Source organism: Pleurodeles waltl, chromosome 6 (genome assembly GCF_031143425.1).
Source record: "Pleurodeles waltl isolate 20211129_DDA chromosome 6, aPleWal1.hap1.20221129, whole genome shotgun sequence".
Classification (NCBI taxonomy): domain Eukaryota; kingdom Metazoa; phylum Chordata; class Amphibia; order Caudata; family Salamandridae; genus Pleurodeles; species Pleurodeles waltl.
The window spans coordinates 26,737,392-26,754,401 of NC_090445.1; the positions used below are offsets into that span (position 1 = coordinate 26,737,392).

General features: G+C 53.1%; 1 protein-coding gene across 7 annotated transcripts in view; it reads right to left on the bottom strand.

Annotated features, from left to right (window-relative positions):
- The window catches only part of RAPGEF1 (Rap guanine nucleotide exchange factor 1), a 432,768-nt gene that overhangs the window by 35,693 nt on the left and 380,065 nt on the right, over nucleotides 1-17,010 (bottom strand). For 6 of the 7 annotated variants that reach the window (XM_069237096.1, XM_069237093.1, XM_069237095.1 and 3 more), the window contains 2 exons: nucleotides 7,243-7,331; nucleotides 4,667-4,855 (listed from right to left, as the gene is read on the bottom strand). In XM_069237096.1, coding sequence (XP_069093197.1) covers nucleotides 4,667-4,855; nucleotides 7,243-7,331 — 278 coding nt within the window. Of the gene's footprint in view, nucleotides 1-4,666; nucleotides 4,856-7,242; nucleotides 7,336-17,010 lie in introns of all 7 variants that reach the window. The other variant, XM_069237094.1, reaches the window with a different exon arrangement.

The window sequence follows — 17,010 nt, forward strand, 5'->3', positions numbered from 1 at the left end:
ATCATGCAGTGCTGCCCTCAAGCACAATCATCATGCAGTGCTGCCCTCAAGCACAATCATCATGCAGTGCTGCCCTCAAGCACAATCTTCATGCAGTGCTGCCCTCAAGCACAATCTTCAAGCAGTGTTGCCCTCAAACACAGGTCTCATGCGGTACTGTCAAAAAACATCTTAAAACAGTGCTGCCATCACTCAAGCACAATCTTCATGCAGTGCTGCCCCGAAACAAAATCTTCATGCAGTGCTGCCCTCAAGCACAATCTTCATGCAGTGCTGCCCTCAAGCACAATCTTCAAGCAGTGCTGCCCTCAAGCACAATCTTCAAGCAGTGCTGCCCTCAAGCACAATCTTCAAGCAGTGCTGCCCTCAAGCACAATCTTCAAGCAGTGCTGCCCTCAAGCACAATCTTCAAGCAGTGCTGCCCTCAAGCACAATCTTCAAGCAGTGCTGCCCTCAAGCACAATCTTCAAGCAGTGCTGCCCTCAAGCACAATCTTCAAGCAGTGCTGCCCTCAAGCACAATCTTCAAGCAGTGCTGCCCTCACTCAAGAACATTCTTCAAGCAGTGTTGCTCTTAAACACAATCATCATACAGTGCTGTCCTCAAGCACAATCATGCAGTGCTGCCCTCAAGCACAACCATCATGCAGTGCTTCCCTCAAGCACAACCATCATGCAGTGCTTCCCTCAAGCACAACCATCATGCAGTGCTTCCCTCAAGCACAACCATCATGCAGTGCTTCCCTCAAGCACAACCATCATGCAGTGCTGCCCTCAAGCACAACCATCATACAGTGCTGCCCTCAAGCACAACCATCATACAGTGCTGCCCTCAAGCACAACCATCATACAGTGCTGCCCTCAAGCACAATCATCATACAGTGCTGCCCTCAAGCACAATCATCATACAGTGCTGCCCTCAAGCACAACCATCATACAGTGCTGCACTCAAGCACAATCATGCAGTGCTGCCCTCACTCGAGCACAATCATGCAGTGCTGCCCTCACTCGAGCACAATCATGCAGTGCTGCCCTCACTCAAGCACAATCATGCAGTGCTGCCCTCAAGCACAATCATCATACAGTGCTGCCCTCAAGCACAATCATCATACAGTGCTGCCCTCAAGCACAATCATACAGTGCTGCCCTCAAGCACAATCATCATACAGTGCTGCCCTCAAGCACAATCTTCAAGCAGTGCTGCCCTCAAGCACAATCTTCAAGCAGTGCTGCCCTCAAGCACAATCTTCAAGCAGTGCTGCCCTCAAGCACAATCTTCAAGCAGTGCTGCCCTCAAGCACAATCTTCAAGCAGTGCTGCCCTCAAGCACAATCTTCAAGCAGTGCTGCCCTCAAGCACAATCTTCAAGCAGTGCTGCCCTCACTCAAGAACATTCTTCAAGCAGTGTTGCTCTTAAACACAATCATAATACAGTGCTGCCCTCAAGCACAACCATCATGCAGTGCTGCCCTCAAGCACAACCATCATACAGTGCTGCCCTCAAGCACAATCATCATACAGTGCTGCCCTCAAGCACAATCATCATACAGTGCTGCCCTCAAGCACAATCATCATACAGTGCTGCCCTCAAGCACAATCATCATGCAGTGCTGCCCTCACTCAAGCACAATCATCATGCAGTGCTGCCCTCACTCAAGCACAATCATCATGCAGTGCTGCCCTCACTCAAGCACAATCATCATGCAGTGCTGCCCTCACTCAAGCACAATCGTGCAGTGCTGCCCTCAAGCACAATCATGCAGTGCTGCCCTCAAGCACAATCATGCAGTGCTGCCCTCAAGCACAACCATCATACAGTGCTGCCCTCAAGCACAACCATCATACAGTGCTGCCCTCAAGCACAACCATCATACAGTGCTGCCCTCAAGCACAACCATCATACAGTGCTGCCCTCAAGCACAACCATCATGCAGTGCTGCCCTCACTCAAGCACAATCATGCAGTGCTGCCCTCACTCAAGCACAATCATGCAGTGCTGCCCTCACTCAAGCACAATCATGCAGTGCTGCCCTCACTCAAGCAATCATGCAGTGCTGCCCTCACTCAAGCAATCATGCAGTGCTGCCCTCACTCAAGCAATCATGCAGTGCTGCCCTCACTCAAGCAATCATGCAGTGCTGCCCTCACTCAAGCAATCATGCAGTGCTGCCCTCACTCAAGCACAACCATCATGCAGTGCTGCCCTCACTCAAGCACAACCATCATGCAGTGCTGCCCTCACTCAAGCACAACCATCATACAGTGCTGCCCTCAAGCACAACCATCATACAGTGCTGCCCTCAAGCACAACCATCATACAGTGCTGCCCTCAAGCACAACCATCATACAGTGCTGCCCTTAAAAACAACCATCATACAGTGCTGCCCTTAAAAACAACCATCATACAGTGCTGCCCTCAAGCACAATCGTGCAGTGCTGCCCTCAAGCACAATCGTGCAGTGCTGTCCTCAAGCACAATCGTGCAGTGCTGTCCTCAAGCACAATCGTGGAGTGCTGTCCTCAAGCACAATCATGGAGTGCCGCCCTCAAGCACAATCATGCAGTGCCGCCCTCAAGCACAATTATGCAGTGCCGCCCTCACTCAAGCACAATCATGCAGTGCCGCCCTCACTCAAGCACAATCATGCAGTGCCGCCCTCACTCAAGCACAATCATGCAGTGCCGCCCTCACTCAAGCACAATCATGCAGTGCCGCCCTCACTCAAGCACAATCATGCAGTGCCGCCCTCACTCAAGCACAATCATGCAGTGCTGCCCTCACTCAAGCACAATCATGCAGTGCTGCCCTCACTCAAGCACAATCATGCAGTGCTGCCCTCACTCAAGCACAATCATGCAGTGCTGCCCTCACTCAAGCACAATCGTCATGCAGTGCTGCCTTCAAGCACAATCGTCATGCAGTGTTGCCCTCAAGCACAATCGTCATGCAGTGCTGCCCTCAAGCACAATCATGCAGTGCTGCCCTCAAGCACAATCATGCAGTGCTGCCCTCAAGCACAATCATGCAGTGCTGCCCTGAAGCACAATCATGCAGTGCTGCCCTGAAGCACAATCATGCAGTGCTGCCCTGAAGCACAACCATCATACAGTGCTGCCCTCAAGCACAATCGTGCAGTGCTGCCCTCAAGCACAATCATGCAGTGCTGCCCTCAAGCACAATCATGCAGTGCTGCCCTCAAGCACAATCATGCAGTGCTGCCCTCAAGCACAACCATCATGCAGTGCTGCCCTCAAGCACAACCATCATACAGTGCTGCCCTCAAGCACAACCATCATACAGTGCTGCCCTCAAGCACAACCATCATACAGTGCTGCCCTCAAGCACAACCATCATACAGTGCTGCCCTCAAGCACAATCATACAGTGCTGCCCTCAAGCACAATCATACAGTGCTGCCCTCAAGCACAATCATCATACAGTGCTGCCCTCAAGCACAATCATCATACAGTGCTGCCCTCACTCAAGCACAACCATCATACAGTGCTGCCCTCAAACACAACCATCATACAGTGCTGCCCTCAAGCACAATCATCATACAGTGCTGCCCTCAAGCACAATCATTATACAGTGCTGCCCTCAAGCACAATCATCATACAGTGCTGCCCTCAAGCACAATCATGCAGTGCTGCCCTTAAGCACAATCATGGAGTGCTGCCCTTAAGCACAATCATGGAGTGCTGCCCTTAAGCACAATCATGGAGTGCTGCCCTTAAGCACAATCATGCAGTGCTGCCCTCACTCAAGCACAATCATGCAGTGCTGCCCTCACTCAAGCACAATCATGCAGTGCTGCCCTCACTCAAGCACAATCATGTAGTGCTGCCCTCACTCAAGCACAATCATGCAGTGCTGCCGTTAAGCACAATCATCATACAGTGCTGCCGTTAAGCACAATCATGCAGTGCTGCCCTCAAGCACAATCATGCAGTGCTGCCCTCACTCAAGCACAATCATGCAGTGCTGCCCTCACTCAAGCACAATCATGCAGTGCTGCCCTCACTCAAGCACAATCATACAGTGCTGCCTTAAGTACAATCATCATACAGTGCTGCCCTCAAGCACAATCATGCAGTGCTGTCCTTAAACATAATCTTCATGAAGTGCTACTGTCATGCAGTGATGCAATCTACATGCAGTGATACTCTCAATCCTCAAACAGTGCTACCCTCAAACCCGTTGCTAACCTCAAGTGACATCATTTTGCAGCATTACTCAACAAGGAGACTTTGTACAGTGCTGAACTCAAAAGAAAAAAACTGCCCAGCCCTGCCTTTCAGGTGGTCAAACTGCCCCACAAATGCAATGCAGATTTACCTAAAATAAAACTTGTGCAGTGCTACCAGTAGTTTCGGTTTTGATACAGCGAAACCCCAATGCAGGTCAGTCTCAAGCATGTATGTGAAGTAGTGCTGCAGGCGGGCAGAATACCAATGCAGACCTGCCTTCTCAGGGCATGGGAACAGGGTGTGGGTTATCATGCCTAGCCTGGCATTAAAGTGCCACAGCGTGGGGGTGCACTACACACATCTTCATCCATCAGTTTCATCTATGACCCTGCTTTACAAAGCTGCCATGCCCCAAGAGTGAGAATCTAAAGTTCCTGCCTCTGTACTCCTTACCCAATCATCCTCATTTATCCACCTTACCTGGCGGCGACGCCCCTGGCAGCCAGGGGCCTGCTGGCAAAGTTGGCATAGCGCAGCGCCCTCTTGTTCTCCATTTTATCCAAGATGTTCTTCCTCAAGACTCTTGCCAGACTGAGCTCCCCGTTGCAAACCAGATGGAAAACCAGCTCCATGAGCTGCTTCAGAATGTCATCCGTCAGCTCCACTAGGCTGGAAATCAGAGCAAACAGAGCGAAGAGATGGGTGCAGAGGGGAGAGGAGGGTACAGCGAGGAGGTGGAAGAGAAGGTTACAGAGAGGAAGGATGAAAAGAGCGCAGAAAGTAGAGAAGAGGATGCAGGGGGGTGTGAAGGATGCGGAGGAGAGGGGTGCAGAGGCGGAGAGGGGTGGTGAGGGGAGAACAGGGTACAGCGAGGAGGTATGAACGGGGTGCAGAGGAGGAGAGGGGGTGGAAGAGAAGGTTACAGAGAGGAAGGATGAAAAGAGAGCAGAAAGTAGAGAAGAGGATGCAGGGGGCGTGAAGGAGGCGGAGGGGAGAGAAGGGCGGGGAGGGGTGCAGAGGTGGGGAAGGGTGCAGAGGTGGGGAAGGGTGCAGAGGTGGGGAAGGGAGCAGAGGTGGGGAAGGGAGCAGAGGTGGGGAAGGGAGCAGAGGTGGGGAAGGGTGCAGCGATGGACAGAAGTGGAGAGGGGTGCAGAGGTGGAGAGGGGCGGAGAGGGGTGCAGAGGGGCGGAGAGGGGTGCAGAGGGGTGCAGAGGGGTGCAGAGGGGCGGAGAGGGGCGCAGAGGGGCGCAGAGGGGCGCAGAGGGGCGGAGAGGGGCGCAGAGGGGCGGAGAGGGGCGCAGAGGGGCGGAGAGGGGCGGAGAGGGGCGGAGAGGGGCGCAGAGGGGCGCAGAGGGGCGCAGAGGGGCGCAGAGGGGCGGAGAGGGGCGGAGAGGGGCGGAGAGGGGCGGAGAGGGGCGCAGAGGGGCGCAGAGGGGCGCAGAGGGGCGCAGAGGGGCGCAGAGGGGCGGAGAGGGGCGGAGAGGGGCAGAGAGGGGCAGAGAGGGGCAGAGAGGGGTGCAGAGGGGCAGAGAGGGGTGCAGAGGGGCGGAGAGGGGTGCAGAGGGGCGGAGAGGGGTGCAGAGGGGCGGAGAGGGGTGCAGAGGGGTGCAGAGGGGCGGAGAGGGGTGCAGAGGGGCGGAGAGGGGTGCAGAGGGGCGCAGAGGGGCGGAGAAGGGCGCAGAGGGGCGGAGAAGGGTGCAGAGGGGCGGAGAAGGGTGCAGAGGGGCGGAGAAGGGTGCAGAGGGGCGGAGAAGGGTGCAGAGGGGCGGAGAAGGGTGCAGAGGTGGAGAAGGGTGCAGAGGGGCGGGGAAGGGTGCAGAGGTGGGGAAGGGTGCAGAGGTGGGGAAGGGTGCAGAGGTGGGGAAGGGTGCAGAGGTGGGGAAGGGTGCAGAGGTGGGGAAGGGTGCAGAGGTGGGGAAGGGTGCAGAGGTGGGGAAGGGTGCAGAGGTGGGGAAGGGTGCAGAGGTGGGGAAGGGTGCAGAGGTGGGGAAGGGTGCAGAGGTGGGGAAGGGTGCAGAGGTGGGGAAGGGTGCAGAGGTGGGGAAGGGTGCAGAGGTGGGGAGTGTTGAGAGGGGCAAGAAGGCAGAGCGGATAGGTTAGAGAGAGGGGTGATAGGAGGGCAGAGAGGTAGGTGGCGAAGTGCAGAGAATGAGTGCACGAAGGTGGCAGTAGGCAGAGCAGGTTAGGAAGTGAGGTTGGGGAGAGGCGGACAAGAGAAGAAGATGAAAACCAAAGAACATGTTGAGTCAGCTTCACAATGTGATGTCGTGTCTACTGCAGGTTTCAAGTCCTCACAAGCCTGCCCTGGGCCCGCCCTCGAATTAAGAAAACTACCACCTTGGAAGCTGTCGCAGCAGGAGTGCTTCTGCAGCAAGGAAGGCTCCACGGTTAAAGGGGGGTACTGCGGGGTGCAATGGATGTAAGGGGCGGTTCAGACTAATTACTGGGTAGGCCGTGCTAGCTGAGTGCCAGGGTGGAGCCTGAGACACCAACTACAACTCTCCATTATACAACCTTACACATCACCAAGCAGAGACAAACCTAGGCATTACTGTAGAGAGGGTGATAATGTGCCAGGGAGGGTGACTGTGCCAGGGAGGCAGGCACAGAAGCCCTTTATACAGGAGGTACACTCTGTGAAAGTGGGCACTGGCTCCATCACCCACCATGTTCGCCCAGTCACACATCACCAAGCAGACATAACCCTAGGCCTTACTGACAGATAGTGACAATGTGCCAGGGAGGGTGACTGTGCCAGGGAGGGAGGCACAGAAGCCCTTCATACAGGCGGTACACTCTGTGAAAGTGGGCACTGGCTCCATCACCCACCAATGTTCGACCACTGACACATGGCGCGACTGCAGCCAGAGGGAGTGAGGCCGAAGGAATGAGCTCTGCGCCACTGTATGTTGTTCAGCCTGCACAGTTAGGGGACCTTCAAAGAAGGACAGAATAGGCCCAGGTGTGCCAGTAAAGGGGGGGGCTTGTGTACCGATGCCTCGATGAGGTGACTTGAGAGCGAAACGTTAGACTCGCAAGAAAATAAAGGCACTTACCAGAGCTCGTCCACCACCCGCACCAACACAAAGAAGGTGTTCTTGCTGACCCGCTTCTTGAAGGTGTCCGGGAAGGGACAGAACTTCTCATATGTGGTGGGAGGTTAAGTAATAACGACATGACACAAGGCTTGGGTCCTGTACTGTCTTGCTCACCTACAGACTGTCTGTCCCCTCTGACCACCCCTGTTTACGGCTAACCCGTCACTATGTCAGCCACCACAAGCTGCGAGCACCTTCGGTGAATTAAGACAGGTTAAAGCCACACACTGCATTTACTGTACAATCCACCCAGAGGTATGATGGTTAAGTCTTCAGTTTTTACTTGCTTTTTGATGCACCCTTAATCATGCACCAGTGGCAATTTCTGAATACACCAACTGCTAAATTAATGATTCTGCCCCAAGTCCTTAGAACATTTTGCTTAACGTACCTGGGTACCATATAGTAGGAACTTACATGGGGGCACCAGTATGCCAAATGTGGGGTGTAAGTGGCTCAAGAAACCAAGTTTAAAGGGAGAGAGCATCTTCACTGGGGTCCTAGTTAGCAGGATCCCAGTGAACACAGTCAAACACACTGACAACGGGCAGAAAATGGGGGTAACCATGCCAAGAAAGAGGGCACTTTCCTACACATCCCCTTCCTCGCTAAAGAAGCAGTGCCCGCTGACGGGTACCCGGACAGTCATACTATCATGAGTTAGCCATATATGGGCTGACCAATGTACCCACAAGGTACAGCATGGTGACATTCTGCCAGCACCGGTCGCTGGAATGCGTCAGACGATACAATTGTTCAAACATGATCTCACATACCGACTGATCCATCATGGAGGCACCAGAGTCACACAGAGCCTGCTCGGTTTTACTTGCCTCTTTGTTGTTAAACACCTGACAAAACTCTGCACAACTGACTGAAGACAGACAAATACATGCAATGTCTCCCAGTAGGGGCACTGCCACCCCTGTGCTAGGGCGGGGTTATGTGAGAATCAATCAATCAGTCTTTGTAAAGCGTGGCTACTCACCTGATCGGGTGGGAAGGGGCTTCACGCTTCACCCCCTGCATGGCTGAGCCCCAGCTTGAAGATGCAGGAGGAACAGTGCATTTCACTGCCACAAGCTGGTGTAGGACTCACCAAGTGTAAAGGGCCAGGGCGGTACAGGCCAGGGAGCGGTGTGTGGAGGAGGGTGCTCACAGGACCCCGCCCACACAAAGTCTGCACACTGAGCAGGGTGCCACCTTCCTCCAGGAGAGATCGAAGAAACAGCTGGGTACCAAGGCCAGCCTCTCTCACACAACGAGTCCTCCAGCGCTCCTCTACCACTCCAAGATGCCTGCCAGCCGATGACACCATCCGTGTTATTCTATAGCCGGTGGCACAATCTACCTCCACTTCCTACAACAGCATCGACACTCCTTCCCTTGCAGCCTTACCAGATGGCAGCCATGTCCTAAATTAAAGCAGGTGACCGTCTCATTCAAGACATCTGGACTCAAACTGCAGTCCCCGGTGTCAGCCAGGAGGTGGCAGCAGCGGGCCATGCCCGACACAGAGCTATCTCTCTGTTTCTTAAATAACAAGCCTCTTCTCACTGCAGTCCCACGTGTCGCCCAGGAGATGTCTGACTGAGATCACGTCTCGGTTTCTAGACTCCTCTCGCTTTATTCCCACGTGTCGGCCAGGAGATGTCCGGTGCAGAGACCATGTCTGTTTCTAGACTCCTCTTAATGTAGCCCCACGTTTCGGCCAGAAGATGTCTGGCACAGAGACCATGTCTCAGATTCTAGAGTCCTCGGCCTGGAGATGTCTGACAGAGGCAATGTCTCGGTTTCTAGACTCCTCTCGCTGCAGTCCCACGTATCAGCCAGGAGATGTCTGACAGAGAGCATGTCTCAGATTCTAGACTTCTGACAGAGACCCTGTCTCATATTCTAGACTACTCTCACTGTAGTCCCACGTGCCAGCCAGGAGATGTCTGACAGAGAGCATGTCTCGGCTTCTGGACTCCTCTCACTGCAGTCCCACGTGTCAGTCTGGATATAGATGGCTGACAGAGCCTATGTCTCGGATTCTAGGCTCCTCTCACTGCAGTCCCACGTGGCAGGCAGATGTCTGACAGAGACCATGTCTCAGATTCTAGACTCCTCTCACTGTAGTCCCACGTGCCAGCCAGGAGATGTCTGGCAGAGAGAGAAACCTGTCTCGGATCTGGACTCCTCTCGCTGCAGTCCCATGTGTCGGTCAGCAGATGTCAGCCGCGGCCCATGTCTGACGCTCACAGCCTCCAGGCTCCTTCCTTTAGGCGCAGAACCACGTGTGGTCCAGCAGGTAACAATCATGGGCCGGTGACATCATCCTCCCAGGATGCTCATGACCGCATCAGCAGGGTCAGGCTCTCACATCTGGAAGCACAGCACACCAATCCCCGCTCCAAACCGCCCACCTGCTGCAAACACGGTGCGGGCGTCTGGGCGCTGTACACCAGCCCCGGGTCCCAGGGCTGGGCCGCTCTGCTCTCTGGAGAGCCCAAGGGAGGGTGCGTGGCCCCGCACACTCCCTACCTTTACAGCAATTCAAGAATAAGAGGGGAAGAAGGCCTGGCCCCTTAGGAGTGTTTAAGAGTTAACAAAGGACGCTTAACAAGGCTCAGAAAGCCCCGCACATTCACACACCACTGTTCTGCTGTCACGCAGCCCGGCCAGGGTTCCCAGGTCCGTGCGTGTTGTGCTGATCCAGTCCAGGTTTTTAATCTGAATTCTCGGACTTGTTTCGTTTATTCTATTAAACTACAGGTCCCAGAATTCAAATGAAAAACCCTGGACTGGAGCAGCACACCAGGCATGGATCTGGGACACCTGCCAGGAATGACAGTCTGTGCCCAGGGGGTCAGGAGTCTGAGAGGCCCCTGTCGGACTGACCCCGCCCCGAGTGTGGTCAGAGAGCCCATTCACAACAGCAGCCGAGGTTATAGAATATTTTTGGAGGTTTGCAACAGCTTTTCAGATGGCTACAAACTACACATTTGTCACTGGGCGTAGATGCAGGTGGCCAGACCTGCCCGACCGCTTGACCCACATACTCTCCGCAGCTCACCGATGTGAACAGTCTTCTCCAAGACCACAGGTGTCCTGGTGACAGGTACCTGGAGTCCACTCCTCTGACCACAGATGTCTTCTGACAGGTACCTGGAGTTCTCTCCACAGACTACAGATGTCCTGCTGACAGGTACCTGGAGTCCACTCAGCAGACCAGAGATGTCCTCTGACAGGTACCTGGAGTCCTCTCCTCAGACCACAGATGTCCTGCCGACAGGTACCTGGAGTACTCTCCTCAGACGTCCTGCTGACAGGTACCTGGAGTCCACTCCTCAGACCACAGGTGTCCTGCTGACAGGTACCTGGAGTCCACTCCTCAGACCAGAAATGTCCTGCTGACAGGTACCTGAAATCCTCTCCGCAGACGTCCTGCTGACAGGTACCTGGAGTCCACTCCTCAGAATACAGATGTCCTGCTGACAGGTACCTTAAGTCCACTCCTCAGACCGGAGATGTACAGCCGATAGGTACCTGGAGTCCACTCCTCAGACCAGAGATGTCCAGCTGACAGGTACCTGGACTCCTCTCCACAGACAACAGATGTCCTGCTGACAGGTACCTGAAGTCCACTCCTCAGACCAGAGATGTCCTGCTGACAGGTACCTGGAGTCCACTCCCCAGACCAGAGATGTCCTGCTGACAGGTACCTGGACTCCTCTCCACAGACAACAGATGTCCTGCTGATAGGTACCTGAAGTCTACTCCTCAGACCAGAGATGTACAGCCGATAGGTACCTAGAGTCCACTCCTCAGACGAGAGATGTCCTGCTGACAGGTACCCGGAGTCCACTCCTCAGACGTCCTGCTGACAGGTACCCGGAGTCCTCTCCACAGACTACACATGTCCTGCTGACAGGTACCTGGAGTCCTCTCCTCAGACCACAGATGTCCTCTGACAGGTACCTGGAGTCCACTCCTCAGACGTCCTGCTGACAGGTACCCGGAGTCCTCTCCACAGACTACACATGTCCTGCTGACAAGTACCTGAAGTCCACTCCTCAGACCAGAGATGTACAGCCGATAGGTACCTGGAGTCCACTCCTCACACCACAGATGTCCTCTGACAGCTACCTGGAGTACAGAGCATAGATGTCCTACAAACAGGTACGTGGAATCCTCAACTCAGACCACAGATGTCCTGCTGACAGGTACCAAGAGTCCTCTCCTCAGACCACAGATGTCGCGCTGCCCCGAACATACAGACTGGACTACAAACACCAGAGTCCTCACCTCATACCACAGATGCTCTTCTGACAGGTACTTGGGGTACGGACTACGGACATCAGAGTTTTCTCCTGATACCATAGATGTCCTACAGACAGGTACCTGTAGTTCTCACCTCAGACCACAAATGTCCTGCTGACTGGTACCTGGAGCACGGACTATAGATACTCGAGCACTCTCCTCAGGCCACACATGCTCTGCTGACAGGTACCTGGAGTACAACTACAGATGTCAGAGTCCTCTTCTCATACCACAGATGCTCTGCTGACAGGTACCTGGAGTACAGCTACAGATGTCAGAGTCCTCTTCTCATACCACAGATGCTCTGCTGACAGGTACCTGGAGTACAGCCACAGATGTCAGAGTCCTCTTCTCATACCACAGATGCTCTGCTGACAGGTACCTTGAGTCCACTCCTCAGATCACAGATGTCCTTGACAGGTACCCGGAGTCCTCACCTCATAATATAGACATCCTGCTGACAGGTACCTGGAGTACAGACTATGGACACCAAAGTACTCTCATACTGCAGATGTCCTGCTGACAGGTACATAGAGTACGGATTACGGACATCAGAGTCCTCTCCTCATACCACAGATTCTCTGCTGACAGGTACCTGGAGTACAGACTATAGGCACCAAAGTCCTCTCATACCAAAGAGGTCCTGTTGAGCGGTACCTGGAGCACCATCTATGGACACCAGTCATCTTTGTGGACCACATATGTACTGACAAGTGCCTGCAGTACAGACTATGGACACTCGAATCATCGTCCTGGACCCCAGATGTACTGCTGACATGTGCCTAGAGTACGGACTATGGACACCCGAGTCATCATCCTGGACCCCAGATGTACTGCTGACGTGTGCCTAGAGTACGGACTATGGAGACCTGAGTCATCGTCCTGGACCCCAGATGTACTGCTGACAGTTGCCTAGAGTACGGACTATGGACACCCAAGTCATCATCCTGGACCCCAGATGTACTGCTGATGTGTGGCTATTGAACGGACTATGGAGACCTGAGTCATTGTCCTCGACCCCAGATGTACTGCTGACAGGTAAACAGGATATGAATTAGACACACCAGAATCCTTCACTGATACGCGGATGTTCTGCTGGCACTTAACTGGGGTATGAACTATGGACATCCGACTCTTCTCCTGAGTTCACCAATTTTCAGCTTACACATACCTGGAGTACAGATGAACGACAACCAAGTCCTCTACTAGGTCCACAGATGTTCTGCTGACAAACATGGAGTGCGGACACCAGCCTCCTCTTATTGGTCAACACAAGTTCTGCTGACTGGTACCTGCAGTACGGACTATTGACACAGGAATCCTATCCGGTTCACAGGAGTTCTGCTGACACACACCTGTAGTACAATGTACACAGGAGTCCTGTAGGAAGTTGGCTCTGTATGTGCTATTTCAAAGTAAGGAATAGCATGCACAGAGTCCAAGGGTTCCCCTTAGAGGTAAAATAGTGGTAAAAAGAGATAATACTAATGCTCTATTTTGTGGTAGTGTGGTCGAGCAGTAGGCTTATCCAAGGAGTAGTGTTAAGCATTTGTTGTACATACACATAGACAATAAATGAGGTACACACACTCAGAGACAAATCCAGCCAATAGGTTTTGTTATAGAAAAATATCTTTTCTTAGTTTATTTTAAGAACCACAGGTTCAAATTTTACATGTAATAGCTTATTTGAAAGGTATTGCAGGTAAGTACTCTAGGAACTTTGAATCATTACTTTAGCATGTATACTTTTCATATAAAACACAATAAGCTGTTTTAAAAGTGGACACAGTGCAATTTTCACAGTTCCTGGGGGAGGTAAGTTATTGTTAGTTTCAACAGGTAAGTAAGACACTTACAGGTTTCAGTTTTTGGTCCAAGGTAGCCCACCGTTGGGGGTTCAGAGCAACCCCAAAGTTATCACACCAGCAGCTCAGGGCCGGTCAGGTGCAAAGGTCAAAGAGGTGCCCAAAACGCATAGGCTATAATGGAGAGAAGGGGGTGCCCCGGTTCCAGTCTGCCAGCAGGTAAGTACCCGCGTCTTCGGAGGGCAGACCAGGGGGGTTTTGTAGGGCACCGGGGGGGACACAAGTCCACACAGAAAGTACACCCTCAGCAGCGCGGGGGCGGCCGGGTGCAGTGTGCAAACAAGCGTCGGGTTTCCTTTAGTTTTCAATGGGAGACCAAGGGGTCTCTTCAGCGATGCAGGCAGGCAAGGGGGGGGCTCCTCGGGGTAGCCACCACCTGGGCAAGGGAGAGGGCCTCCTGGGGGTCACTCCTGCACAGAAGTTCCGTTTCTTTAGGGGCTGGGGGCTGCGGGTGCAGGGTCTTTCCCAGCCGTCGGGAAATGGAGTTCAGACAGTCGCGGTCAGGGGGAGCCTGGGGATTCCCTCTGCAGGCGTCGCTGTGGGGCTCAGGGGGGACAACTTTGGTTACTCACAGTCGTAGAGTCGCCGGAGGGTCCTCCCTGAGTTGGTTGTTCTCCACCAGTCGAGTCGGGGTCGCCGGGTGCAGTGTTGCAAGTCTCACGCTTCTTGCGGGGAGTTGCAGGGGTCTTTAAATCTGCTCCTTGTAACAAAGTTGCAGTTCTTGTGGAGCAGTGCCGCTGTCCTCGGGAGTTTCTTGTCTTTTTCGAAGCAGGGCAGTCCTCAGAGGATTCAGAGGTCGCTGGTCCCTTGGAAAGCGTCGCTGGAGCAGGTTTCTTTGGAAGGCAGGAGACAGGCCGGTAAGTCTGGGGCCAAGGCAGTTGGTGTCTTCTGTTCTTCCTCTGCAGGGGTTTTTCAGCTCAGCAGTCCTTCTTCTTGTTAGTTGCAGGAATCTAAATCTTTAGGTTCAGGGAAGCCCTTAAATACTGAATTTAAGGGCGTGTTTAGGTCTGGGGGGTTAGTAGCCAATGGCTACTAGCCCTGAGGGTGAGTACACCCTCTTTGTGCCTCCTCCCAAGGGGAGGCGGTCACATCCCTAATCCTATTGGGGGAATCCTCCATCGGCAAGATGGAGGATTTCTAAAAGTTAGAGTCACTTCAGTTCAGGACACCTTAGGGGCTGTCCTGACTGGCCAGTGACTCCTCCTTGTTGTTCTCATTATTTTCTCCGGCCTTGCCGCCAAAAGTGGGGGCCGGGGCCGGAGGGGGCGGGCAACTCCACTAGCTGGAGTGTCCTGCGGTGCTGTGACAAAGGGGTGAGCCTTTGAGGCTCACCGCCAGGTGTTACAGCTCCTGCCTGGGGGAGGTGTTAGCATCTCCACCCAGTGCAGGCTTTGTTACTGGCCTCAGAGTGACAAAAGCACTCTCCCCATGGGGCCAGCAACATGTCTCTAGTGTGGCAGGCTGCTGGAACCAGTCAGCCTACACAGATAGTCGGTTAGGTTTCAGGGGGCACCTCTAAGGTGCCCTCTGTGGTGTATTTTACAATAAAATGTACACTGGCATCAGTGTGCATTTATTGTGCTGAGAAGTTTGATACCAAACTTCCCAGTTTTCAGTGTAGCCATTATGGTGCTGTGGAGTTCGTGTAAAACAGACTCCCAGACCATATACTCTTATGGCTACCCTGCACTTACAATGTCTAAGGATTTGCTTAGACACTGTAGGGGCACAGTGCTCATGCACTGGTGCCTTCACCTATGGTATAGTGCACCCTGCCTTAGGGCTGTAAGGCCTGCTAGAGGGGCGTCTTACCTATACTGCATAGGCAGTGAGAGGCTGGCATGGCACCCTGAGGGGAGTGCCATGTCGACTTACTCGTTTTGTTCTCACCAGCACACACAAGCTGGCAAGCAGTGTGTCTGTGCTGAGTGAGGGGTCTCCAGGGTGGCATAAGACATGCTGCAGCCCTTAGAGACCTTCCCTGGCATCAGGGCCCTTGGTACCAGAGGTACCAGTTACAAGGGACTTATCTGGATGCCAGGGTGTGCCAATTGTGGAATCAAAAGTACAGGTTAGGGAAAGAACACTGGTGCTGTGGCCTGGTTAGCAGGCCTCAGCACACTTTCAATTCAAAACATAGCATCAGCAAAGGCAAAAAGTCAGGGGGTAACCATGCCAAGGAGGCATTTCCTTACACAACCCCCCCCCAAAACGAAAGAGGATGAGACTAACCTTTCCCAAGAGAGTCTTCATTTTCTAAGTGGAAGAACCTGGAAAGGCCATCTGCATTGGCATGGGCAGTCCCAGGTCTGTGTTCCACTATAAAGTCCATTCCCTGTAGGGAGATGGACCACCTCAACAGTTTTGGATTTTCACCTTTCATTTGCATCAGCCATCTGAGAGGTCTGTGGTCAGTTTGAACTAGGAAGTGAGTCCCAAAGAGGTATGGTCTCAACTTCTTCAGGGACCAAACCACAGCAAAGGCCTCCCTCTCAATGGCACTCCAACGCTGCTCCCTGGGGAGTAACCTCCTGCTAATGAAAGCAACAGGCTGGTCAAGGCCATCATCATTTGTTTGGGACAAAACTGCCCCTATCCCATGTTCAGAGGCATCTGTTTGCACAATGAATTGCTTGGAGTAATCTGGAGCTTTTAGAACTGGTGCTGTGCACATAGCTTGCTTCAGGGTGTCAAAGGCCTGTTGGCATTCTACAGTCCAGTTTACTTTCTTGGGCATTTTCTTGGAGGTGAGTTCTGTGAGGGCTGTCACAATGGATCCACATCCCTTCACAAACCTCCAAAAGTACCCAGTCAAGCCAAGGAATGCCCTGACTTGGGTCTGGGTTTTTGGAGCTGCCCAGTCCAGAATAGTCTGGATCTTAGGCTGGAGTGGTTGAACTTGGCCTCCACCTACAAGGTGTCCCAAGTAAACCACAGTTCCCTGCCCTATCTGGCATTTGGATGCCTTGATAGAGAGGCCTGCAGATTGCAGGGCCTTCAAAACCTTCTTCAGGTGGACCAGGTGATCCTGCCAGGTGGAGCTGAAGACAGCAATATCATCAAGATAAGCTGCACTAAAGGATTCCAACCCAGCAAGGACTTGATTCACCAACCATTGAAAGGTGGCAGGGGCATTCTTTAAACCAAAGGGCATAACAGTGAACTGATAATGCCCATCAGGTGTGGAGAATGCTGTCTTTTCTTTTGCTCCAGGGGCCATTTTGATTTGCCAGTACCCTGCTGTTAAGTCAAAGGTACTTAAGAATTTGGCAGCCCCTAATTTGTCTATTAGCTCATCAGCTCTAGGAATGGGATGAGCATCTGTCTTGGTGACAGAGTTGAGACCTCTGTAGTCCACACAAAACCTCATCTCTCTCTTTCCTTCTTTGGTGTGAGGTTTGGGGACTAAGACCACTGGGCTAGCCCAGGGGCTGTCAGAGTACTCAATTACTCCCAATTCCAGCATCTTGTGGACTTCCACCTTGATGCTTTCCTTAACTTGGTCAGACTGTCTAAATATTTTGTTTTTGACAGGCATGCTGTCTCCTGTGTC